Below are 27,908 nucleotides of genomic sequence, written 5' to 3' on the forward strand. Positions count from 1 at the left end.
ACATTTCCGACAACAAAATCTATGTTTTTTTTTTTCAACAGATGTTGGCCCAAATTTCCGAACGTCAAGAACGCGGTGACGCACAACGAGCCGAGAAGATTGAAGTTCAATAGCCGGTGCGGCTCTTCTGCTTGATTCCGAGCATGCGTGGAATTTTGTGCGTCGGAATTGTGTACGCACAATCAGAATTTCCGACAACGGATTTTGCTGTTTGAAAATTTGAAATCCAGAGCTCAAATTTTGTTTGTCGGAAATTCCGATCGGAAAATGTGCGATGGAGCCTACACATGGTCGGAATTTCCGATAACAAGCTCCCATCGAACATTTGTTGTCGGAAATTCCGATCGTGTGTGTACATGGAATAAGGTTAGGCTAAAGAAAGGTAAAAACTAGGCATTCGATATTATATATCATTTTTAAGTGGGGTCAGTCAAATTAACGCTGGTCATAGTACCTGTGGTTTGGCAGCTCTCAACAAAACATGGACTCCCATTGGGGAGAGGCTGACCCACATTTGATAAATTCCCCATATATGCAATCTAAAAGAGCGTGCCAAACAAATGTCCAAGAGTCTAAAATCTTTTAATGATGAAATTAGTTCACAGCAGGAAAACACAAAACATCCAACATATTTGGGGGGGGGGGGGTCAAAACACCACATGCCGTAGTCTCAGGGCTGGGCTCAGCCCTTCCTTCTCTGAGTTGGCCGCTCAGCCGTCGGCTAATTGCCAGCTCCCATCTCTCTCCACAGTTACTCAGCTGTTGATGATCCTGCTCATCAGTCCTGCCTACTTAAGCCGTCCAGTCCAGAGGAGCTCTGCCTTCGCCTTGGTCACATCACAAGAAACTATCTCCTGCGATCCTGTTTAAGACTGGCTTTGCTGACATCCCTTCTGGCTCCAGATCCTGCTTGCTGTTCCACTACATTGATCCCTGACTTCTGGCTTGGCTGACTATTCGTTCTGATTACTGAACTTTGGCTATGTTTTGACTACATTTGTTCTTTTTACTTTTATTATTAAACAAGTGTGATTTAACTGTACTTCTGTGCTTCTGTCTCGGCCTGATTTCATGGTTTCTGACACATAGAGATTCAAGCTGTTCTTCATCCTTTACACCGGTGGTCTCTAAACTTGCTTGCCTTTATCCAGTCCTTGGGGCACTATTACTCCAAATGCCACCAACAATGGGGCATAATTCTTCCCTCTAATATCAAAGATGGGGCACTGTTCACTCACACTGTCAGGTCATCGCTTCCAGGTTTCCACAGCCAGGAGCTAATCAAAGCCGATCTGGGTAATGTTTGTCTCTCCAGTCAGTCGGCGCATGAGCAGGCTGGTCGTTTTTGGTCTCCCAGTGGGACGGGAGAGCCGGGGAGAAAGTAGCGGAAGGCAGCAGGTTCCCTCCCGCTGCTTATAAAAGCAATTCGGAGGCTAGTTAGCGGCTAGGTTTGCTTTTACAAGAGAGCTGACTGACGGCTCTAAAAAATAATATTGGGGTGATACCTACAGCTGTAGGCATCAACCCAGTATAACCACCCGAAGTCCAACAACATGTGGGTATGGGTCCCGGTGTGTGTGTGTGTGTGTGTGTGTATGTGTGTATGTATGTATGTATGTGTGTGTATATATATATATATATATATATATATATATATATATATATATATATATATATATATATATATATATATATATATATATATATACACACACACAGGGCCGTCTTTAATATTGATTGGACCCTGGGCAAAAATTTTCTTAGGGCCCCCCTCTGCCCATGCAATTTCGCTCTCCACCTTCTCTGAGACATACAATAAATAGCAGCTAGACTTAAAATCAGTTTACCGTATCAGATCAGGCAGCTATTGCGATTGGTTGCCAGAGGTTACAGCATATCATTAGTGCTTACTGACTGGTTGCTAGAGGCTACAGCACGCCTTAAGGCTCACTGATTAGTTGCTAGAGGCTACAGCATGCCTTAAGGCTCACTGATTAGTTGCTAGAGGCTACAGCACGCCTTAAGGCTCACTGATTAGTTGCTAGAGGTTACAGCACATTTCTGCTTGTTGATTGGCTGCTAGAGATTGCTGTACAGTAATACTGCTCACTGGTTGCTGCAGGTTACAGCACATCTTCTCACTGCAGGGAGGCATGATATACCGATGAATGCTACCTTTATTTACATATCAATGCAGTTGGCCTCGGCTATTTACATATGAATGCCAGTATTTACATGTAAACACAGGGTCTGCTGGTGAGTCACCTGTACACAACAATAGGGCAAAGCTGGGCAGCATTAGTAGCAGCACAGGACTAAAACTTCAAGGGACAAGGGAATGTAATCTGGGATAGTTGGCAAGTATGAGGCAGCTGCTTTGGGCCCCACAACAATGACAGGGCCCAGGGCAGCTGCCCCTTTTGCCCTGCCTTAAAGGCGGCCCTGTATATATATATATGTGTGTGTGTGTTTGTGTGTACGGTAAAACCTTGAATTGAGAGTAACTTGGTTTGAGAGAGTTTTGCAAGACAAGCAACATTTTTAAATAAATGTTGACTTAGAAGCGATGTCTTGATATGCAAGTAGTGTCATGTCACCACTGAGTATAAAAGAGAAGAGAGGCGCCGCTAAGAAAATCTGGATATCCGCTGTAGAAATCTGGATACATTTAATGAAGGTACCACATTTAGCAACTCACATGGTTGATAATTAAAAAGTATGCAGGCATCCGGGGTAAAGCTGTCCACGTAGACCATCCTCCGCACCACCATCAGTGTCATCCCTTCTACGCTGTGCTCCACGAGCGGTTCAAGGCTCACTTTCAGATCGCTGTACTGCAGGGTAGTCTTCCCGGTCATGATTGCAGACTGACAGCAGTGAGAGCCGGCGGTGCGGGGGATGGTCTAAGCGGACTGCTTTACCCCGGATGCCTGCATACTTAGATGTGCCTGTTTTACTTATCAACCATGTGAGTGGATACATTTTGTACCTTCATGAAATGCAACCATATTGCTACACTTAGAGGCGCCTCTCTTCTCTTTTATACTCTGTAGCGCCTGCTGGATTTTGCTTCTAATGCCCCGTACACAGGATCGGACATTCCACCAGCAAAAGTCCGATGAGAGCTTTTGGTTGAAAAGTGCGACCGTGTGTACGCTCCATCGGACTTTTGCTGGCGGAATTCCAGCCAGCAAAAGATTGAGAGCAGGTTCTCTATTTTTCGGTCGGAAAAAGTTTCGATTGGAAATCCCAATCTTCTGTACCAATTCCTACGCATGCTCGGAAACAATTCCACGCATGCTTGGAAACAATTCCACGCATGCTCGGAAACAATTCCACGCATGCTCGGAAACAATTCCACGCATGCTCAGAAACAATTCCACGCATGCTCGGAAGCATTGAACCTCATTTCAGCTCGTCGTAGTGTTGTACATCACCGCGTTCTTGATGGTCGAAAGTTCCGAGAACGTTTGTATGACCCGTGTGTAGGCAAGCCAATCTTGAGCGGAATTCCGTTGGAAAAACCATCCAAGATTTTTTAGACGGAAAATCCGTTCGTGTGTGTGGGGCATAATCCCTGTGTGGAAGCTTCCATTTGTGGATGGACTTTTTACGGTTGCACATCGCTATAATCTTTTTATACAGACTATAAACTGAAGGACCTATGAAGAAATGGGCGTGGAGCGAAGCAACTGAGATTCCATGATTTCTTATGGGGAAATTCGCTTTGATATACGAGCGCTTTGGATTACAAGCATGTTTCCCGGGAACGAATTATGCTCACAATCCAAGGATTTACTGTATAAATAAATACTTTAGCCCTACTATAATGATTGGTAGATCTTTTAGCCCTTGTACACATGGTCGGAGATTCCGACGGAATGTGTCCTATCGGAGCGTTTTGTCGGATATTCCGACTGTGTGTGGTCTCCATCAGACTGTTTCTGTCGGAATATCCGACGGACCAACTTTTAAAACTTGCCGGTAAAATTTTCCGACAAAATGCTCCGATCGGACATACTGTGAACATGTGTAGCCTACTCCGACGGACAAAGTGCCACGCATGCTCAGATCAAATTCCTAGACCAAAGCTATTGGCTACTAGCCTGAACGTAGTCCCATCGTAATGAAATAACGCCATCACGTTATGTACAATCGGATTTTCCGACAACTTAGTCCGACCGTGTGTATGCAACATCACTTCCGGACCTCTTCCGGAATTACTCAGACGGATTTGGTTGTCAGAATCTCCGACCGTGTGTACAAGGGCTAAGGTTGGATAAGCATGAGGGACTCGGTGGTAAGAACATCCTTAACATTTTGCTAAGATAATGAGCACTCACCCAGGTAATGTGACATGTTCCGGAGCTCGCCGTCATACAGGGAGTTTGTGACATCGGTGATGTTGAGTCTTCCATGCTTTAGCGTGTGATACAGAATGCCAAACTGGCACGTTTCCAGTCCTGAACTGAACGTCTTATAATCATTTGTTATGCAGACCACTTTGATGTCAAGCGATCTCCTGCGGTCCGGTGCCTTCAGCCTGTCAAGAAGCCAGGTGTAATGACTTTCGGCGCACCTGGAGAAGATGCCGATCCGGTATGGAGGAAGTGGTGACTGGCTTGGCCTACTTGGTTTGCCTGATGTAGAGCCAGCTGCAGGAGGCGCCGTACGTTCCCATTTATTATTATTCTTTGTGCCAATATTCTCAGAATCACCTGACTTGATACAAGAAAAAAAAATAAGTTGAAGCTTTTTGTTAACCACTTAAAGAGGAAGTAAACCCTGATGAGTTTACTTCCTCTTTCATTTCCTGCAAAGGCAAAGCATAATGGATTACTATGCATCGCATCGCATCGCATAGTAGCCCATTATGTGTCACTTACCTGACACAGGAGCCAGCGAAGTCACCGCTGTCCCCTGTAGTCCGGCGCATCCATCTTCTCGGTGGGTCTCGCAGCTTCACCGCTGTCATTCGGCGAAGCCGCGATGACGTCACTCCCGCGCATGCGCACGGAAGCCGACACGCGCGGCAGCTCCGTCATTGACGATGCCGCACTCAGTGCGCCTGCGCGCCGCAGTCTACGGCGCATGCGCCGTAGACAGCGGTGCCTGTCTTCGGGCAAATATCTCCTAAACCGTATAGGTTTAGGAGATATTTCTTGGACCTACAGATTAGCCTTAATCTAGGCTTACCTGTAGGTCAAAGTGTGTTGTAAGGGTTTACAACCACTTTAAGGACCAGGCCTCTTTTTCAGACTCGGTGTTTACATGTTTTTTTTTGCGAGAAAATTACTTAGAACCCCCAAACATTATATATTGTTTTTTTTTTTTCTAACACCCTAGAGAATAAAATGGTGGTCATTGCAATACTTTTTTTCACACCGTGTTTGCGCAGCGGTCTAAAGCCCTTGTACACACGGGTCGGACATTCCGACCACAAAATCCGTCGGATTTTTTCCGACTGATTTTTCTCCGAAACTGGTGTTGCATACACACGATCGGACAAAGTTGTTGGAAAATCCGATCATTCAGAAAGTGGTGGCGTTCGTTGCGTTACAACAGGACTACGTAGAAGCTAGTAGCCAATAGCTTCGGTCTCGTAATTTGATCTGAGCATGTGTGGCACTTTGTCCGGTCGGAATTCTCTACAAACGATCAGAAAAAGTCAGATCGGATTTTTTTTGTCAGAAAATTTTTGATCCCGCTCTGAATTTTTTTTCCGTCGGAATTTCCAACAGAAAAAGTCAGACAGAGCCCACACATGATCGGATTTTCCAACAATATAATCCGATCGGATCTTCTCCGTCGGAATTTATGACCGTGTGTACAGGGCATTACAAGCGCACTTTTTTGGGGAACAAAATGTACTTTTTTCTGAATAAAAAAATAAGACAGCAGTAAAATTAGCCCAATTTTTTTTTTTTATATTGTGAAAGATAATGTTACGCATGTAAATTGATACCCAAACATGTCGAGCTTCAAAGTTGTCGTGAAATGGCGTCAAACTTTTACCCTCAAAAATCTCCATAAGCGACATTAAAAAAATTCTGCAGGTTGCATGTTTTGTGTTAGCCCTTGTACACACGGTCGGAGATTTCGACAACCAAATCTGTTGGATTTTGTCCGTCGGATCTAGTCCAAAACTGTTGCATACACACGGTCGGACAAAGTTGTCGAAAAATACGATCTTTCAGAACGTGATGACGTAATTTCGTTACGATGGGACTATGTTCAGGCTAGTAGCCAATAGCTTTGGTCTAGGAATTTGATCTGAGCATGCGTGGCACTTGGTCCGATCAAAATTCTCTACGCACAATCGGAGTATGTCCGATCGGAGCATTTTGTCGGGAAATATTTCCAACAAGTTAGAAAATTGGGTCCGACGGATATTCAGACGGAAACAGTCCGATGCATACCACACACAGTCGGATTATCCGACAAACCGGTCCGATAGGACACATTCCGACGGACTCTCCGACCGCGTGTACAAGGGCTTACAGAGGAGCTAGAATTATTGCTCTCACTCTACCGATCGCGGCGATACCTCACATGTGTGGTTTGACTACCGTTTTCATATGCGGGCGCTACTCACGTATGCGTTCACTTCTGCGTGCGAGCTCGTCGGGACGGGGTGTTTTTTTTTTCTTATTTATTTTACTTTATTTTTTTTATTTTTACACTGTTTTTTTTTTTTTTCTTTTAATTGGATCACTTTTATTCCTATTACAAGGAATGTAAACATTCCTTGTAATAGAAAAAAGCATGACAGGTCCTCTTAAATATGAGATCTGGGGGGTCAAAAAAGTCCTCACATCTCATATTTGGACTTAAATGCAAAAAGAAAAAAAAAATTTCATTTGAAAAAAATCACATTGAAAAAATGTGCCTTTAAGAGGTATGGGCGGGACTGACGTTTTGGCTATGGTATGGAGACGGGTGGGGGGTCATCTTAGCCTCACTCGTCTCCATACCACAGACATGACAGGCCCCGATCGCCTCCGCCGCTACCGACGGCTCCGGTAAGCGGCGGAGGGTGCGGGAGAGCGGCGGGAGGGGGGGTGGCACCTCTCCCACCACCGATAACAGTGATCTCGTGGTGAACCCGCCACGGAGACCACCATTATCGTACACACGACCGACGCCTGAAGAGATGGATATCTTGGTTGTGGCAGCAGCTGCTTCCGTTACTGAGATATCCCTCTTCAAAAAAATGGACGTACATCGGCGGGCGCCGGTCGTAAAGTGGTTAAAAAAAAATACAATTTAATAAGTTTTAATGTGCAAAAACAAAATATAATACCCAATCGTTTGGTCAAATATAAAAGATGATGTTCAGTTGAGTAAAGACATACCAAACGTGTCACGCTTTAAAATTGCGTGGGCCTGTTGAACGGCGCCAAACGACTGTGCCTAAAAATCTCCATAGAAGACGCGTTAAAGTTTAGAGTTACGCAGGATGTCCGGTGCTGGAATTATTGCTCTGACCAGTGATACTCTGTAAAGTAAAAGCCATCCTAGCAGCCGATTAGCCGCTGGATTGCTTTTACAAGCAACAGGAGCAGCTGGATTGCTTGTAAAAGCCATCCAGCAGTTAATTAGCTGCTAGGATGGCTTTTACTTTACAAAGTATCAATGGCTAAAAAAAAAGAAAAGATACCAGGATGTTGCTTGTAGTTGCAGACATTATCTCGGTATCTCCACTCATGCGAATGGGGATGACTTTATTATTTATTTAATTATCAATCAGCTGCTGCACCTGCAGGGTTCTAATAAGGAATGTGGCAGGGCCTGCATTCCCTTAGATGTGATTTCCCTTAGGGAGTATGTTACCAAAAATTTAATTTTTGATGCCCAAAACCTGATTTGTATCTTAGTGCAGACTCCTGGAACAATCAGTGAGCCAATCACAAAAAGCAGGAAATTAGGAGACCCCGGAAGACACTGCCGGTGTAGAGGTATGTGATTGTGCCTGTATGGGCCGCCCCGCCTACCGTAAAATGCAGACGGCACTTGGTTAAAAAAAGGTGCATGCACTACTTTCATGCAATCATTGCATGTTGGGCAGCCCATTGAAATTTCCCAAAAGCGCTGCACTTAACGGATGTAAAATGTACACACATGTGGGAAGACTAATGTACAGCATCTCACAAAAGTAAGTACACCCCTCAGTCACATGTTTGTAAACCTTTTCTTCTCTCTTTTCATGTGACAACACTGAAGAAATGACACTTGTCTACAATGTAAAGTAGTGAGTGTACAGCTTGTATAACAGTGTAAATTTCCTGTCCCCTCAAAATAACTCAACACACAGCCATTAATGTCTAAACCGCTGGCAGCAAAAGTCAGTACACCCCTAAGTGAAAATGCCCAAATTGGGCACAAAGTGTCAATATTTTGTGTGGCCACCATTATTTTCCAGCACTGCCTTAACCCTCTTGGGCATGGAGGTCACCAGAGCTTCACATATTGTCACTGGAGTCCTCTTCCCCTCCCCCATGATGACATCACGGAGCTGGTGGATGTTAGAGACCTTGCGCTCCTCCACCTTCCATTTGAGGATGTCCCACAGATGATCAATAGGGTTTAGGTCTGGAGACATGCTTGGGCAGTCCATCACCTTTACCCTCAGCTTCTTTAGCACGGCAGTGGCCATCTTGGAGGTGTGTTTTGGGATCGTTATCATGTTGGAATACTGCCCTGCGGCCCAGTCTCTGAAGGGAGGGGATCATGCTCTGCTTCAGTATGTCACAGTACATGTTGGCATTCATGGTCCCCTCAATGATCTGTAGCCCCCCAGTGCCGGCAGCACTCATGCAGCCCCAGACCATGACACCCCCACCACCATGCCTGACTGTAGACAAGACACACTTGTCTTTGTCCTCCTCACCTGTTTCCCCACACACACGCTTGTCACCATCTGACACCAAATACGTTTATCTTGGTCTCATCAGACCACAGGTCATGGTTCCAGTAATCCATGTCCTTAGTCTGCTTGTCTTCAGCAAACTGTTTGCGGTCTTTCTTGTGCATCATCTTTAGAAGAGGCTTCCTTCTGGGATGACAGCCATGCAGACCAATTTGATGCAGTGTGCGGCGTATGGTCTGAGCACTGACAGGCTGACCCTCCACCCCACAACCTCTGTAGCAATGCTGGCAGTACTCATACATCTATTTCCTAAAGACAAACTCCAGATATGACGCTGATCACGTGACCTCAACTCCTTTGGTCGAACATGACGAGGCCTGTTCTGAGTGGAACCTGTCCTGTTAAACTGCTGTATGGTCTTTGCAGCTCAGTTTCAGGGTCTTGCCAATCTTCTTATAGCCTAGGCCATCTTTATGTAGAGCAGCATTGAGTTTTTTGGATCCTCAGAGAGTTCTTTGTCATGAGGTGCCATGTTGAACTTCCAGTGACCAATATGAGAGAGTGAGAGCGATAACACCAAATTTAACACACCTGCTCCCCATTCACACCTGAGACATTGTAACGCTAACGAGTCACATGACACCGGGGAGGGAAAATGGCTAATTGGGCATTTTCACTTAGGGGTGTACTGACTTTTGTTGCCAGCGGTTTAGACATTAATGGCTGTGTGTTGAGTTATTTTGAGGGGACAGGAAATTTACACTGTTATACAAGCTGTACACTCACTACTTTACATTGTAGACAAGTGTCATTTCTTCAGTGTTGTCACATGAAAAGAGAGAAGAAAAGATTTACAAAAATGTGACTGGGGGTGTACTTACTTTTGTAAAATACTGTATATAAAAAAAAATAAAAAGAAAAGAAAAGAAATATAAAAATGGCTGCAATGTTCATGCAGTTCACACTCATTATAAATGCAAAGGATGAAGTCCGATACATACAGATCTGGATCCTGGTGAAGTTATAGAAGAAATTCCTCCAGAGCTTTCCTCCCGTTGAGATCTCCTCACACCTAATGTGGACAAACAGAGCGATCAACAACACGAGCACCTCAACAAACAAATAACAATTGGACGATTTCTATGATGTTAAAGTTTAACCACTTCAGGTGGGGGATGAATTAGAATGGAGGCTGCGAGCCGGGCCTTCTCGCCCAACATCGGTGCCTGACCTCACAAATGCTCTTCTGGAGGAATGGTCAAACATTCCCATAGACACATCTCCTAAACCTTGTGGACGGCCTTCCCAGAAGAGTTGAAGCTGTTATAGCGGCAAAGGGCGGGCCAACTCCACATTGAAGCTTACGGACTAAGACTGGGAGGCTTGTTAAGGCAGGTGTCCCAATACATTTGGTAATATAGTGCATATGTGTATATATGAATTCTCAACCAGGCAGGTTGAGGGGCTCCAGGGAATCTGCTTATTTGGGAGGAAACTGGCTTTTCAGTTTCCTCATTATTTGAGAAAATCCTTTTTGGGACCTGGAGGCCGGGGATTTCGCAGCGATCCGGGTGGGATCAAATCCCCAGTCCTGGGTCCTGATTTTGCGAGCCACCAGCACACTGACAGGGCTATTTGTAGACACCTAACCATGCTTCTGGGCTCCACCATCCCGAGGAGTCAAGGCTTACAAGGGAGAAGCCAGAGAGTGCCAGGTGTGCACTGTGAAAGCCAGAGACACAAGCCTGAGGTCGCTGACAGAAGTCAGGAGGGCTCCATGTGAGAGCCTGAGCAGCGGTGCTGCTGCTAAAGAGAGCCAGGTGGCTTGGTATTCTTGCGTGCAATGTTGCATGTGTAAGCCAGGAGGCTGAACAGGGCCGGGACAAGGGGTGGGCAGGAGGTGCGGCTGCCCTGGGCACTGTGGTATAATGTGAGGGGGGGCACCACAAGGAAATTGTGGGAGGGGATTTGTGTTGGAAAGGAGGAATTGGGGGGCAGCAGGGAGTATTGTTCTAGGAGGTGAAATTTGGAGGTATTCTAAAATGTAGGTGAAGGAGGAACAGGGGGAAGACAATTTTGTGCTAGGAGGGATGATTGAGGCGCTTTGTGCTGGAAGGGGGGGGGGTTTGCAGTGGGGTTATTGGGAGGGGCAATTTTAGAGGTAGATAATTTGTGCTAGGAGGAGTGATTTTTTTTTGGGGGGGGGCACTTGAATTGGGGGGATTTGGGGGATGGGGGGTTAAGATTTGTGCTGGGAGGGGGATTTCAGCAGGGGAGCAGATTTGCACTGGGAGGGGGTGAAAAAGATTAGTGCTCAGTTTGTTTGTTTTTTTGGTTTGGGCGGATTTTTGATGACACATAATGCTCATGCACCTTGGGGCTGGGGGGAGCAGTTTGGCATGTTTGCCCCGGGCTCTGGATGACCTTGTCCCGACACTCAGGCTGAATATCCTTTTATTTGGTGCTGATGGTGAAAACCCCCTGCAGGGAAAAACCCCTGTGTTTCCATTTCTGGAACTTTGTTTGATCTTCTTTAACCACTTCCCGCCCGGCCTATAACAGAATGATGGGTGGGAAGTGGTTCTGTTATCCTGACTGGGCATCATATGACACCCAGCAGGATAAGATGCTGGCGCGCGCCCGCGGGGGCGTGTCGGTCTGAGACCCCACATCTCCACTCGTGATAAGAAGCCTCTGCCAGAGGCTTCTTACCACGTGATCAGCTGTGACCAATCACAGCTGATCATCGCGAGAACCAGGAAGTGTCGGTAAATGGCATTTCTCGGTTCTCGCTGACAGGGAGAGCCAATCGGTGGCTCTCCCTGTAGGAGGGGGGGTCTGTGCTGACAATCAGTACTTTGATTATCAGCACAGCCACCCACAAAGTGCCAATTGGTGCCCAGTCCGTGCCCCATCACAACCCCCTGCCAGTGCCCAATAAAGTGACAATCAGTGCCCACCACGGTGCAAATCAGTGCCCACCATAGTGCCAATCAGTGTCCATCACAGTGCCAATCGGTGCCCAGCATTAACACCTGTCAGTACCTGCCCAATCAGTGCTGCCCATCAGTGCTATCTATTAGTTTCCATCAATGTCACCTGTCAGTGCCAATCAGTGCCGCCTATCAATAGCAATCAGTGCCACCTGTCAGTGCCCATCAGTGCCGCCTGTCAGTGCTCATCAATGCCACCTGTCAGTGCCCATCAGTGCCACCTGTCAGTGCCCATCAGTGCCACCTGTCAGTGCCCATCAGTGCTGCATATCAGTGCCAACTATCAGTGCCGACTATCAGTGCCCACCAATTCTACATATCAGTCCCTCCTTATCAGTGCTCACCAGTGTCACCTTATCAGTGCCCATCAGTGTCACCTTATCAGTGCCCTTCAGTGAAGGACAAAACAAAATGTTATAACAGAAACGAAGAAAAACTTTTTTTTTCCAAAAATTTCAGTCTTTTTTAGTTTGTTGAGCAAAAAATAAAAACCTCAGAGGTGATCAAATACCACCGAAAGGAAGATCTATTTGTGGGAACAAAATAATAAAAATTTAGTTTGGGTACAGTGTAGCACGACCGCGCAATTGTCATTCAAAGTGCGACAGCGCTGAAAGCTCAAAATTGTCCTGGGCATGAAGGGGCAAAAGTGCCCGGTATTGACATGGTTAATAAAAGTAGGCCAGCAAGCCCAGACAAGGAAATATTTGTGTGGACTGTTCTCGCTGGCGGGGGGGCTACACTTCAGTTAACCCCAAACCTTACACTGGTTATATAAACCATACGGGCGATTCTATCAGAAGACTCACTTCTCTGTATAATGTCTTTTATCGTCTCCAGACTCCTCCGGCATTTCTCATGTTGTGTGAATAGGAACAAATCCTCGGCATCGGTACGAATTCTGGGCTGCTCTCTCAGTATCCATTCCTTATCTCCAGTCTCGTTGCTCTTCAAGTGATCAGCTACCACAATCACGTTTTCTCTTCCTGGAATAGAGAACAAAGTAGGTTTTATTATACTCACAAGGGAATAGAAAAGAAAGTCATTAGCATGCAGCTCAGTTTTAAACAAAATAAAACACCTGGTCTGGGACATTGAATAGTTTTAGTGAGGGGTAAGGAGGAGCCGAACACCCCCCCCCCCCCCCCCCGGTTTGGTTCGCACCAGAACATTCGAACGGACTAAAAATTCGTACCTATCGAAGTCTATGGGACCCGAAGGTTGGAAATTAGCACTTTTGATTTCGAAGGATAATATGCAAGATATGCAACAGACAACACCAGCAATAAGGGGTATCTTCAGGTGTATATTGTGCTGTGCTGGAGGCACACAACACCCACTAACTCCTGTAGATGCCTTTATTAGAGAACACCAGCAATAAAGGGTAGATAAAGGTGTATACTGTGCTGGAGGCACACAACACCCACTAACTCCTGCAGATGGCTGAGAAAAGAACACACTGTCCCTGCCTATCTAGCTCTTTCCCTGCACGCCAACACACTACACAAGGCCACCGCGCTGGCGGCCTTATATAGTGTGGGGCGTGTACTAAACCCCCTGAGCTATAATTGGCCACAGGCACCCTGCCTGTGGCCAATTATGGCTCTCCTTGCTGCCGGTGCTGTGATTGGCCAAGCATGCGGGGTCACAGTGCATGCTTGGCCGATCACGAGCCAGCAAAGCACTGCGATGGCACAGTGCATTGTGGGCCGTTCGTTCCACACAAATTTGGTGCGAACGGTCCACAAAGTTCTGAATTCGCCAAACAGGCGAACGGCCGATTCCCAGAGTTGGGAATCACCATATATGCGTTTTTAAATAGAGTGTCCGTCAAGAGCATGTATTTGTGTAAAGCTCTTGTTCCTTGGCAGCTACTGGTCTCAATCCAGCATACTGGTTTTGGCTGAGCTGCTCCCTGTCTGACTGTTCACCTGTAGGGTGATTGTTGTAGACACAGTCTCTGGTTGGAGACCAAACCTGTTTTAAGCCTACCAAGTCCTAAAGCTTCATACACACGATCAGACTTTTCCCTGGAAAACTGTGGAATTTTGTTCGAAGGGTGTTGGCTCCAACTTGTCTTGCATACACACGGTCCCACAAATGTTGGGTAACAATTTCTGAATGTAGCACCACAGCGCGTACAGGAACACGCACGCCAGCACGCACTGTCGCACATCGACGCACACCAGCACGGCCAGCACCGCGACCAACCAGATAACTTCTCTGACAGAGCCCCCTCCTTAAGGGCAGACTCCGGCTGCCCAATTGGGCCAATATGAAAGCATGGTGGTTCTTGAAAGCCCGTAAAAGTTCCTGAGCATGCAAGTTGCTCTCGGGCTCCCAATTGTCCTCAGGGCCATACCCTTTCCATTTAATGAGGTATTGAATTACGTTACCCTTCAATCGAGAATTGCTTCGACTGTTCACCTGTAGGGTGATTGTTGTAGACACCATCTCTGGTTGGAGACCAAACCTGTTTTAAACCTACCAAGTCCTAAAGCCTCATACACACGATCAGATTTTTCCGTGGAAAACTGTGGAATTTTGTTCGAAGGGTGTTGGCTCCAACTTGTCTTGCATACACATGGTCCCACAAATGTTGGCCAACAATTCCGAATGTAGTGACATACAAGACATACGTGATATCTCCATTACGAATTCTAGTTTTACAAGACCGAGCTCTTCTGGCTTGTCCTTTATTCCGAGCATGTGTGTTTGTACTTTGGACTTTTGTACACATGATCGGAAAGTCTGACAACACACATTTGTTGGCGGAAAATTTGAGAGCATGCTAACCAACATTTTTTGGCGGAAAGTCTGACAACAAATGTCCAAAGGAGCATACACGCGGTCGGACTTACCGCCAACGAGCTCACATCCAACATTTCCCATCGGAAAATCCAACCGTTTGTACGCGCCATTAGTGTCATGCTTGTAATAGTGTCTGCAACACATGCTTCAAGCTCCTTGTTTACCTGCCTCGTTCCTGTACCTTGGTCTATGACTTCACTTGATCCCCACCCTGCCTTCTAATTTGAATTTCCATGTTATCAGCCTCAGATTGGACTTTGGAATACCCTCTGAACTCTGCTTGCCTTTTGACCGCAGATTTGACAATAATTATCCTCCAAATATTGAACCCTGACTGCCATTCAACCACCCTGCCAGGCTGACAACCGCAAGTACTTATCTGCTGTGCTTAGATCGCACCTGCCCCGGCTTGGTAGCTGGAACTGACCACATGGCACCAATCCAGGGTGCCCCCATCAAGATACAGCTTCCTCCACTCTGTAACCAGATATTATAGCTGAATATCGCATCCAAGAACTAGACAGCACTAGCTTAGGTGCAAACTGGAACTGACTTTATTGTAAATTCACACAGAATTTATACCACACAAAATCAGGTAAGAGCTTGATCACATTATCCTAAACAATGCAAACTGTAAACAGTAATATCAGTACACCTGTAACTGGGAGCAGACCACTGTAATATGAAGTAGCAGACTTTATCTCCACCACTGCAGGCTACTCCTGTTCCCCTCTAGTGCTCGGCTCAGGTTATCTGCATCACACTCCTGAGCTCTGAAGGAGAGCATTGTGTAATTTGTAGTCTTCTCCACAGCTATGATCCTTTGCAAACTACATCTAGCAGCAAGCCACCCTCTCCAGGGGAGAATTACGAGAGAAGATATAAAGGAGTCTCCCAGCAGACCCGCACTCTCTTCTTTTTGGGATCCATTGCGTGAGCACCAGTCAGGGCCGTCTTTAATATTGATTGGACCCTGGGCAAAAATTTTCTTGGGGCCCCTCCCCCCCATGCAGTTTCGCTCTCCACCTGCTCTGACAACTGAGACATACAATAAATAGCAGCAAGTAGCTCTGGTTGCCAGAGGTTACAGTGTATCATTACCGCTCACGGACTGGTTGCCAGTGGTTACAGTGTATCATTATCACTCACTGACTGGTCACCAAAGGTACAGCACATATTACAGCTCACTGATTAGTTGCTAGAGGTTACAGCACATGATTTTTGCTTGTTGATTGGTTGCTAGAGATTACTGTGGATATGACCTCATGGGGGCATGATATACATATCAATGCTGCCGTCCACTGCTATTTACATATGAATTCCAGTAATTTACATGTAAATCATCTGTACACCCCAATAGGGCAGAGCTTTAGTAGCAGCACTTCACACTGAGATATCGGGACATAGCATGGGACTAAAACTTCAAGGGAAAAGGGCATTTAAACCAGGATATTTGGCAAGTGTGAGGCAGCTGCTTTGGGCCCCACAACAATGACAGGGCCAAGGTCAGCTGCCCCTTTTGCCCTGCCTTAAAAACTGCCCTGGCACCAGTCCCGCAGCCCAGCTGTGGGAGTTGCAGTCTACTTCAGCGCCAGGTGTCACCTCTGTTCCTGCCCAAGAGGACCTACCGCACATCGCCACGCCAGAGACCTTCTGTGCCGCTTGCTGACATTTGGGGGGCAGCACAGTGGGTGACAGTGCAGGACGATGAATCCACAACTGACTGAACCATCGCATCCAGCTCCCTGCTGGATGGTGAACAGACGATGCATCGCTTCCTGTGTGAACGTCAGCTGTCTTCAGGACCTGATGAGCGGGCTCATGTCCAAATCCTCCCCTGCCTGCTAGTAACATAATACACTTGGACACTTTGCCATACCTAACATTTCCCCTGCTGATTATTGAACCCTTGTGTTATCCTCTGAGGATTCCCTGTTCACATCCTGATCTCCAACGCTGTCGGTGAAGACAGACCTCAGGCCTAATATTTGGACTACTACTCTTCTAGCCTTTGAAGGGAAGGTTGACTGGTTTTTACAGATTCAAGGTGTTCTTCAACCTTCACACCATTGTGAATTATCTCTAATGATGTCATCTTACGAGTCCTACCAAATGCAAACCTAAACCTTGATGAAGGAGGGGTTTGCCTGACCCCCTGAAATGCATTGACTATTTTGTGTTTTCCTGCAGTGGACTAATTTTCATATCATGATTTTGGAGTCTTGGACCTTTGTGCGCTTGGCTCTCTCATTAGACTGTATATACTGGTGGTAGAACTTCATAAAGGGACCATACTTTGCACATAAACATTTTTACTCTGTGTCCTCCCTTCTCATTTGATTGACAGCGGGATTTAGTAAAACAATTGGCTGATAAAAGAGCATAAGAGAGAGGATCAGAGAGGGATAAAATCAATTACACGTTGGGTTTCTAACAAAAAATGAAGGCAGTCCCTATGGAGAACTTCCTGCGAGGGCATGATTATATCATTTCCTTCAGATGGTAGCACCACCATCATCACTTCCCTCTAAGCCCTTGTACACACGGTCGGAGATTCCGATAAAATGTGTCCTATCGGACCGCTTTGTCGGATAATCCGACTGTGTGTGGTCTGCATCGGACTGTTTCCATCGGAATATCCGTCGGACCCAATTTTCCAACTTGTTGGAAATATTTTCTGACAAACTGGTCGGATCGGACATACTCCGATCATGTGTAGAGAATTCCGATCGGACAAAGTGCCACGCATGCTCAGATCAAATTCCTACACCAAAGCTTTTGGCTACTAGCCTGAATGTAGTCCCGTCATAACGAAATAACGTCATCACATTCTGAACGATCGGATTTTGGTCCGACCGTGTGTATGCAACAGTTTCGGACACAATCCGTCGGACAAAATCCGTCAGACAAAATCCAACCGATTTGGTTGGCAGAATGTCCGACCATGTGTACAAGGGCTAAAATGTAGAAACATGGCCTATGGATAATATGAAATATGGGTAATAAAATGGTAACATAGATCAGCAAGTATTATTATCATTATTATATAGGATTTATATAGCGCCGATATTTTACACAGAGCTTTATAACATTAGGGTAGACATTACAATACAATACAATTCAGGACAGGGGGGATCAGAGGGCCCTGCTCGTTAGAGCTTACAAATATGGAAGCATGCACAATTTTGAACTTGCAATTGTAGAGTGTTGGCATTAAAAAATATGTACACTTTATTTCTGCTGTAATGACCTGCGGATTTTGAAGGTTGGACAGACATGAGGGAGCCAGAGGTGAAAACACACTTAAATCTTTGCTAGGATAATGAGCACTCACCAAGGAGATTTGACATGTCCTGGAGCTCTTCATCATACAAGGAATCTGTGACGTCAGTGATGTTGAGTCTTCCATGCTTTTTTGTGTGATACAGAATGGCGAACCGGCAGGTTTGCAGTCCTGAACCGAATGTTTTATAATCGTTAGTTATGTAGACTGACTTGATGTCAAGCGATCTCATGCGACCATCTGCCTTCAGACTGCTGATAAGCCATGCGTAATTACTTTCTGCCGACCTCGAGAAGATACCGATCTGATATGAAGGAGGTGGTGACTGACTTGGATTAATAAATGTGGTATTCCGTGCAAATTGCCCTTTACCATCGTTTACGATGTCCCTATTTTCCATATCACCTGCCTTGGAAAATCCTGGCTGATCATGTTTTTGTTCTCTGGTCAATAATTTCTCGGGTCTCTCGGATTCTGGTCCTGTATTATAGCTTTCCTGAGATGTTGTCTGATGGCTAAAAGACCCCAAATGGCAAGGTGGGGAGTCCCAGGTGGGCCCTTGGTCTGGTGTTATTCTGTTCTCATGCCCATCAATAGAATATCCAGGATTTTTATTGGAAGATTCCCTTTCTCTGGAAGGTCCTGCTTGATGTTCTATGTCTGGGCCATTGTGTTTGGCTTGACCTGAATAAAAAGAAAGAAGAAAGATGGAAAATTAATTAAATCTATGTATCATTTAATTCTCTTATGTCCTTCAAAAGTCATGAAATCATTGTTCAGGCCATCTGGTGCATATTAATACGAAGAATTGGCTGCACACCACTGTAACGTTGCTTAAATCATTTTATTCCATCACCGCTCCTGATGAAGACAACACTTCAACAAAATACACGGAGTAGCTTCTGTTATGTTTATGCGCTGTCTTCATTTAGAGCGGTGATGGAATAAAATGGTTTAAGCAGCTTTACAGGGGAGTGCAGTCAATTCTTCTTATTCTGCGTGGCTGTGGCAAGCAGAAGTGGACAGTCTAGACATGTGCCATTCATTTCGGTCCCAACACAAATTTGGATGAATTTTTGGTTATCTTTGGTTATTCTGAGATCCGGGTTTATGTTATGAAATAGTGCCGAATTTAGACGAAATCAATTAAAATTTGCTTTGGTTATAACATTAAAATACAAAAAAAAAAAAAAAACGGTGTAGGGGCCCCCCCATCACATGATGTCAGAAGGGGGTGGGGCCAGCAGGTGATCTAACCTGGTGGCCCTGCCCCTTGCCTATATAATAACTGTCAAAGTGCAGAGTGGGCAGATGGCAGGAGGCCACCCAGGAGCGTTTCTTTTTTTTCAATTTTTCGGGTCCGGCGGCTGTCGTGATTGTCGCTGGATTTACATTGAGTTGTTACTTGTTGTTATCCCCTTCTGACATCACGTGACTGGGGGGGACCCTATGCCGTTTTTTTTTTTTTTGTTATTTCCAGGCAACTGCTGGCATTCTTTATCTTAAAATTCATCGGTCAGTGGGGGGGCAGCCCCCTGACAGGTGATGACTCATGGTTGTTAAGGACGCAGATGACCGGCTTCACGGCCCGCTGCTTAAAAACCAGCTATTCTTTATTATTCAATCGATCGCTTTTCGACCAATCCGAATTCTAATCTATCAAAAAAGTTGGAATTGTTAGAAAACGAATAACCAAAGCAAATTTTTATTGATTTTTTAATAAAGGATTTTTTTAAAAACTGTTTGCTGTGGTTCTTACTTTTTTAAATTTTTTGGTGAATGGGTAGAAGTACGATGTACCCGATACCCATTCACACAGGGGGGGGGGGGGGGGGGGAAGCAGGGATCTGGGGGGCCTCCTTGTTAAAGGGTGCTTCGAGATTCTGATAAGCCCCCCCCCCCCGCAGACCCCAATAGCCACAGTCCAGGATTCAACATGGCATGGGGACAAGGTGATTTTGGGTGGGGGGCAGAGAGACCCCCCACCCCAAAGCACCCACCTCCCATGTTGAGGGAATGTGGCCTGATAGGATTGAGGAGGTTCGCTCGCCACCCCCCCCCCTTTTATGAACTGCCAGGCTACACGCTCGAATCGGGGTCTGGTATGAATTTTGGGGGGGGCCCTATGCTGTTTTTTTTTAAACATTTTTCTATTGCCGGGCAATTGCCGGCATTGTTTTCTTTACACTCATCTGTCAGTGGTTAAGCCCGATGACACTTTGTGTTGCATGTCAATGTGCGTAAATCATATCAGCATCAAATATTATTCTTCTAAATTCTTTTACATTTTAAAAACTTTACACAATGTTTTCTTTCAGGGAAAAAAAAAATGTCAAATAACATATGCAGAAGTAGCCACAAATTATGAGGAACAATTTACAAAGTAAAGTGGGAATGTTGTTTTTGTTTTCACAAAAATTTTGCATGACTTACAGAGCATCCAGAAAGTAATCACAGCGCTTTACTTTTTGCACATTTTGTTATGTTACAGCTCTATTCCAAAATGGATTAAATTTGTTATTTTCCTCAAAATTCGACAAATGACATCTATAATGACAACATGAAATGAAAAAATCCCATGTACAGAAGTATCACAGGCCCCTCCCATGTACATAAGTATCACAGGCCCCTCCCATGTACATAAGTATCACAGGCTCCTCCCATGTACAGAAGTATCACAGGCTCCTCCCATGTACAGAAGTATCACAGGCTCCTCCCATGTACATAAGTATCACAGGCTCCTCCCATGTACATAAGTATCACAGGCTCCTCCCATGTACAGAAGTATCACAGGCTCCTCCCATGTACAGAAGTATCACAGGCTCCTCCCATGTACAGAAGTATCACAGGCTCCTCCCATGTACAGAAGTATCACAGGCTCCTCCCATGTACATAAGTATCACAGGCTCCTCCCATGTACATAAGTATCACAGGCTCCTCCCATGTACATAAGTATCACAGGCTCCTCCCATGTACATAAGTATCACAGGCTCCTCCCATGTACAGAAGTATCACAGGCTCCTCCCATGTACAGAAGTATCACAGGCTCCTCCCATGTACAGAAGTATCACAGGCTCCCCCCATGTACAGAAGTATCACAGGCTCCTCCCATGTACAGAAGTATCACAGGCTCCTCCCATGTACAGAAGTATCACAGGCTCCTCCCATGTACAGAAGTATCACAGCCTTTGCTCAATACTTTGGTGAAGCCCCTTTGGCACCAATTACAGCCTCCAGTCTTGTTGAGTATGATGCTACAAGCTTGGCACACTATTTTTGGGCAGTTTCTCCCATTCTTCTTTGCAGGACCTCTCAAGCTCCATCAGGTTGGATGGGGAGCGTCGGTGCACAGCCATTTTCACATCTCTCCATAGATGTTCAATTGGATTCAAGTCTGAGCTCTGGCTGGGCCACTCAAGAACATTGTCCCTTAGCCACTTCTTTGGTATCTTGGCTGTGTGCTTAGGATTGTTGTCCTTCACCCCAGTCTGAAGTCCAAAGCTCTCTGGTGCAGGTATTCATCAAAGATGTCTCTTTACATTGCTGCATTCATCTTTCCCTCAATCCTGACTAGTCTCCCAGTTCCTGCCGCTGAAAAACATCCCCACAGAATGATGCTGCCACCCCCATGCTTCACTGTAGGGATGGTATTGGCCAGGTGATGAGCGGTGCCTGGTTTCCTTAAGACATGACACTTGTTATTCAGGCCAAAGAGTTCAGTCTTTGTTTCATATAGTCCCAGGAGTAAGTCCAGTGGAGACATAGGAATGGAGATGTCACAAAGGGAGGAGATAAAGTTAGCTACCTTTTTCCAGTAGTCTTTAAACTCTTAGCACAACACCTTTCGATGGTTATCACCTAGATTATCCACCCTCATCAGGTTGGTTTTGTACCGGGTAGACAGGCGTTGGATGGCACTAGACGCCTCATACAATGGGTGGAACATGGTCAAACTCCTTCTCTCTTCCTTTCTCTGGATGCAAAGAAGGTATACGACAGAGTCTATTGGTCATACATGGAAGAGGTAATCCATAAATTTGGAATATCAAGAACATTCTTAATGGCTATACTAGGCCTCTACACTCAGCAGAGTGCATGTGTCTGGACTTCAGGTATTGTATCAAGCCCCTTTAAAATCACCAACAGCACAATACAGGGATGCCCGCTGTCTTCCTTAATATTTGCTATGATAATAGAACCACTAGTGCAGGCCATAAGGTCTGACCCAGCGACTTCAGGAATCAAGATCGGAGTCATTGAACATAAAATTGGCCTTTAAGCCGATGATGTCATCATAGCCTTACCAAATCCCAGAGTATCCATTCCAGCAGTCCAGCACATGTTAGATCTATTCAGCTCAATATACATATACAAAGCAAATCACAGCAAATCCCTCATGCTAAATCTAGGTTTAGATTACCAGACTACCAAAACCAAAACCCCTTTGTGTGGGCCCCCAACTCCTTCCTATCATATCTAGGAATACAACCAACATTCCCAAGCCATAATTTACTAAGAATTAACTATGACGACCTCGTAGAGATTGAGAAACTCTTGCGAATGTCCAAGGAATTGGGCCATATACCTGTCTCCTGGGCGGGTAGGATTCTCAAGTAAAAATGTATTTACCCCCGCAAATGTTATACCTATTTTGTACAAGTCCTCTCCTCTATGTGCAAGCTCAAATAAGAAAACTTCAAGGGATTACTAATAACTTTATCTGGCAACAAATACGCCCTAGGGTGGAAAAATCTACACTCATGATCCCTGTTCAACAAGGAGGTTTGGGAGCACCTAACAGTCAAGCATACTACTGAGCAACAATTTTAGACCAGCTAAAAGCCTGGTGGACAGCAGACAGCCACACAACCTGGAAATAGAGTCCACTGCACTCTCTGTGATCCTTTCTGGAGGTGTCTCCTGGATTTGAGAGTGGCAGTGCAGAGCTGACAGGCAAGTTGGCTGTGTCAGCATGGCGGTTGTTACCAGAGCCGGCACCATCTTGGGCTAACTGCATGGCCGCAGTTGCCGTATAGTCTTTTATCTAGCGGCGTGGTGCAGGAGGCTTGTATTTTTTCTTGGACATGCTCTGGGGTGTCCTCCATCCTTCCCTTCACGGGGCATGCAGTTTTCAGGGAGGAAAGTTGCGGCTGGTTGCTGAGATCCAGGCCGTGGAGCGGAGCTCAGATCTAAGGCATTCATCCTGGTCCGCCTGGCCACTCTACCATACAGGCCTGGTTGGTGAAGTGCTGCAGAGATGGTTGTTCTTCTGGAAGGTTCTCCTCTCTCTCTGTAGAGAAACCCTGGAGCTCTGTCAGAGTGACCATCAGGTCCTTGGTCTCCTCCTTGACTAAGGCTCTTCTCCTCCGATCACTCAGTTTGGCCAAGCGGCCCGCTCTAGGAAGAGTCCTCGTAGTTCCAATCTTCTTCCATTTACGGATGGTGGAGGCCACTGTGCTCATTGGGACCTTCAATGCTGCATAAATCTTTCAGTACCCTTCCCCAGATCTGTGCCTCCGTACAATCCTGTCTCGGAGGTCTACAGACAATTCCTTGGACTTCATGGTTTGTGCTCTGACATGCACTGTTAACCGTGGGAACTTCTATAGGCAGGTGTGTGTCTTTCCAGATCATGCCCAATCACCTGAATTTACCACAGGTGGACAATTGTGAGTGTCATGGCAAAGGCTGTGATACTTATGTATATATGTTATTTATATATATATATATATATATATATATATATATATATATAAATAACATATATACATAAGTATATATATATATATATATATATATATTTTTTTTTTTTTATATATATAAATTTGCAAAGATTTCAAACAAACTTCCTTCACTTTGTCATTATGGGGAATTGACAAAAATGAAATGAGATTGCGCTATGGGTTAAACCAAAACAATAATGGGTATGAGCTGCCTCTACTTAATACCTCCACCCCAAATTGGGGGGGGGGGGGGGGGGTTGGAGCTGGAAAAAGTAAGGAAGGGTAGATATGGCGCTATACCTTCAAATTCCCTAGGATAATATGATTAATTTAAAATAAATAAAAATAAACAAATCCTGTGAAATATATGTAGATTGCAACCTTGTGAAAAGAGGCGCTCCAGAGGACGTCATAGTGACGAAACGCGTAGGTCGTGGCCATAGGACGCACTCTCTCCGGCTCAGAACGCCACGGCGGACAGATGTTGTATTTGTATAAGCAAATGATACACTTTGTAAATATACCTATATGAGGCACCCCCAACGGACCAATTAAGGACCCCTCAGAGGAAAACCAGACAGAGACACAGGGGCTTACACTGTGGCAGCGAGCTCACCCCTGAAGGGGGCAGGTGATCTGGTGAGGGCAATAAGAGCACTTTTTTGGATACACGTGTTGGGGGATCTTTCTCTTTGAAGTGGCAATACCCTTTTTCCTTGCACCAAACCACTAATAAGAACTTATCTGGACTGATTGGCTAATCCTCAGTTGGATTGATTGTTTTTCTTAAACATATTTATTTTATTTTTTATCATTTATTTATTTTGTAAATTCACATTTTTTTCACTATATTTATTAATTTTTGTGGATGAAATTATTTATGTCACATTTTATGAATTATTGCACAAGAAGTTATTTATTGCATGTATATTAATCAGTTTCACTAGATTGGCACAAGCACCTAGCACATTATTTATGCGCGTATAGAGTCGGCATATATATATATATATATATATATATATATATATATTCTTTAATTTACAAAATATATATATATTTTTTTCTCCTTATCACTATTCTTTTAACAGGGCATTTATGCCTCTTTTCACAAGGTTGCAATCTACATATTTCACAGGATTTGTGGAATGTATGTGAAAAAGGGTATTACCACTTCAAAGAGAAAGATCCCCCAACACGTGTATCCAAAAAAGTGCTCTTATTGCCCTCACCAGATCACCTGCCCCCTTCGGGGGTGAGCTCGCTGCCACAGTGTAAGCCCCTGTGTCTCTGTCTGGTTTTCCTCTGAGGGGTCCTTAATTGGTCCGTTGGGGGTGCCTCATATAGGTATATTTACAAAGTGTATCATTTGCTTATACAAATACAACATGTGGCGTTCTGAGCCGGAGAGAGTGTGTCCTATGGCCACGCTCTATGCGTTTCGTCACTACGACGTCCTCTGGAGCGCCTCTTTTCACAAGGTTGCAATCTACATATTTCACAGGATTTGTTTATTTTTAATTAATCATATTATCCTAGGGAATTTGAAGGTATAGCGCCATATCTACCCTTCCTTTCATTTTCCATTATGGGGTATTGTTTGCAGAATTTTGAGGAAAATAATGAATTGAATCTATTTTGGAATAAGGCTGTAACATAACAAAATGTGGAAAAAGTGAAGCGCTGTGAATTCTTTCCGGGTGCAATGTATTGGGGCTAATTTTGTCAAAATTTCCACTGAGGCAAAATTGTAAAATCTTGCAATCACAATCAATCCCACTGAAATCACTGCACTCATCACTATTGTTCCCAATTTTATAGAGCAGATGAGATATTCTGGCAGTAGGATGGAGGATAGTGTATCTAATTATATACACAGCAGGAACACTTCTATCTGAAAACTCACGCCTTTGTATAATTTCTCTTATTTTCTGCAGATTTCTTGTGCATTTCTCATGTTCTGTAAACAGGAACAAATCCTCGGCATCGGTACGAATTCTGGGCTGCTGTCTCAGTATCTCTTCCTTATCTCCAGTCTCGTTGCTCTTCAAGTCATCAGCTACCACAATCACGTTTTCTCTTCCTGGAATAGAGAACACAAAAACTTTCATTATATTCATAAATAAATAGAAAACACATATATTAGCATGCAGCTCAGTTTTAAACAAAATGGAACAACTGGTCTGGGACATGGGATAGTTCTGGCCTTGGGATAGCTCTGGCCTTTGGGATAGCTCTGGCCTTGGGATAGTTCTGGCCTTGGGATAGCTCTGGCCTTTGGGATAGCTCTGGCCTTGGGATAGCTTTGGCCTTGGGATAGCTTTGGCCTTGGGATAGCTCTGGCCTTTGGGATAGCTCTGGCCTTTGGGATAGCTCTGGCCTTTGGGATAGCTCTGGCCTTGGGATAGCTCTGGCCTTGGGATAGCTCTGGCCTTGGGATAGTTCTGGCCTTGGGATAGCTCTGGCCTTTGGGATAGCTCTGGCCTTTGGGATAGCTCTGGCCTTGGGATAGCTCTGGCCTTGGGATAGCTTTGGCCTTGGGATAGCTCTGGCCTTTGGGATAGCTCTGGCCTTTGGGATAGCTCTGGCCTTGGGATAGCTCTGGCCTTGGGATAGTTCTGGCCTTGGGATATAACAGATGGCAGCCTAAAGAAAGGTGGGGATGGGTTGCTGGAATTACAATTTCGGTGGTTCATTCAGATTATTACTGGACACCATAGCTCTGGTTTGGCAACTCTCCATAAAACAGGGACAATCTTTTGGAAGAGGGGGAACCTTCAACTGAGAATACCCATATGCAGTATCTCTCAAAAGTAAGTACACCCCTCACATTTTTTTTAAATCTTTCCTTTTATCTTTTCATGTGACAACACATCAGAAATGACACTTGTCTACAATGTAAAGTAGTGAGTGTGCAGCTTGTATAACAGTGTAAATTTCCTGTCCCCTCAAAATAACTCAACACACAGCCATTAATGTCTAAACCTGAGCCTTGGAGATGTTTGACCTCTGAATCACATTGAATGTTTTGTGTTTTCCTGCTTTGGACTGATTTTATCACTGCAAGATTCTTGGACATTTGTTTGGCGTTCTCATTTAGACTGTATATACTGACGATAGTATGTCATAAGGGGTACAGACCATCCCTTTGTAGAACCGTTCTTGTCCCGTGTTTTGCCTTCTCATTGGATTTACAGTGGGATTTAGTAAAAAAAAAAAAAAAAAAAAAAAGGGCTGATAAAAGAGCAGAAGAAAGAGGATTAGAGAGGGATAGAATTAACCTATTACATGTTGGGTTTCTAACAAAAAAGTGGAGGAAGTCCCTATGGAGAACTTTGTGTGATGAGATGACTACATCGCTTTCTTCAGATGGTATCTGGGACAGTACCAGTCTCATTTAGCCTCCGCCCTTGGTTCCCTGGATTACCTGTTCCCTGAACCAGCCAAGTTTTCTGATATTATGTGCTAGTCCTGGGGCTATTCCTGGGTATACTTTCCTGATGTGCCCTGGTCATTCCTTGTGACACTGACATTGGAAATAATACTATTTTCACTGACCTTACAGCATTTTATTACCCAGATTGAAGTGTGACTGCTGTCCCATGTTTCTAAGTTACTGGACAGTCACACCTCTCCCAGCTGGGCTTGTGGAACGATTATCGGCCACCATTGTTACCATGCCTGGCTCCTCCTTACTGTTTGTATTGTGTGTGTATCTTGAAGGAAGATCGGGGGGGGGGGGGGCAGGGAGGATAAGGGGAGGGGGAATTCCTCCCTGCTGATAAGGTGGTCCATTGTTGAAATGTTTGATTCACCTGTGTGTCACTTATTGCTGATTGGACAGTTTACCCCGCCCTGAATCAAAGGTGAGGGGAGGGAATTGTCCCGGAGTGTATCTGTTGTTACATGTGTTTGAATATACAGTCTGTTGCTTCACCCTACATTGAGTTACGGCTAATGACTGGGTGCTCTGAGGGATCTTGGATTGTGTGGTACCGGACAGAGGAAGCATTTACAGGCGGACATAGTCCTGTTGAGGCCAGGGGATCCGTCGCAGTATCACCATCATTATCACCTCCCTCTAAAACTACAGATAATAGGAAGTTTTATAGAAAGAATATAGGGCCCAAGGAGCTACCCCAAAGTTATACACACCCAGTCAGTAGTAAAAGGGTTTCCAAAGGCCTCTCTACGATCTAAAGGAAGGGGAGAGACAAGATTACTCTATGTCT

General features: G+C 45.0%; 1 protein-coding gene across 2 annotated transcripts in view; it reads right to left on the minus strand.

The window, feature by feature from the left end:
• The window catches only part of LOC144000368 (uncharacterized), a 74,119-nt gene that overhangs the window by 15,807 nt on the left and 30,404 nt on the right, over nt 1–27,908 (minus strand). For both annotated transcript variants that reach the window (XM_077494167.1, XM_077494168.1), the window contains exons 6-10: nt 25,583–25,759; nt 18,008–18,640; nt 12,672–12,848; nt 9,871–9,941; nt 4,344–4,722 (exon numbers count right to left, since the gene is read on the minus strand). In XM_077494167.1, the coding sequence (XP_077350293.1) occupies nt 4,344–4,722; nt 9,871–9,941; nt 12,672–12,848; nt 18,008–18,640; nt 25,583–25,759 (1,437 nt within the window). The remainder of the gene's footprint in view (nt 1–4,343; nt 4,723–9,870; nt 9,942–12,671; nt 12,849–18,007; nt 18,641–25,582; nt 25,760–27,908) is intronic.

This window comes from Lithobates pipiens, unplaced genomic scaffold (assembly GCF_037356315.1).
Source record: "Lithobates pipiens isolate NorthernLeopardFrog02 unplaced genomic scaffold, aLitPip1_a1.2 Scaffold_22, whole genome shotgun sequence".
In the NCBI taxonomy this organism is placed as follows: Eukaryota; Metazoa; Chordata; class Amphibia; order Anura; family Ranidae; genus Lithobates; species Lithobates pipiens.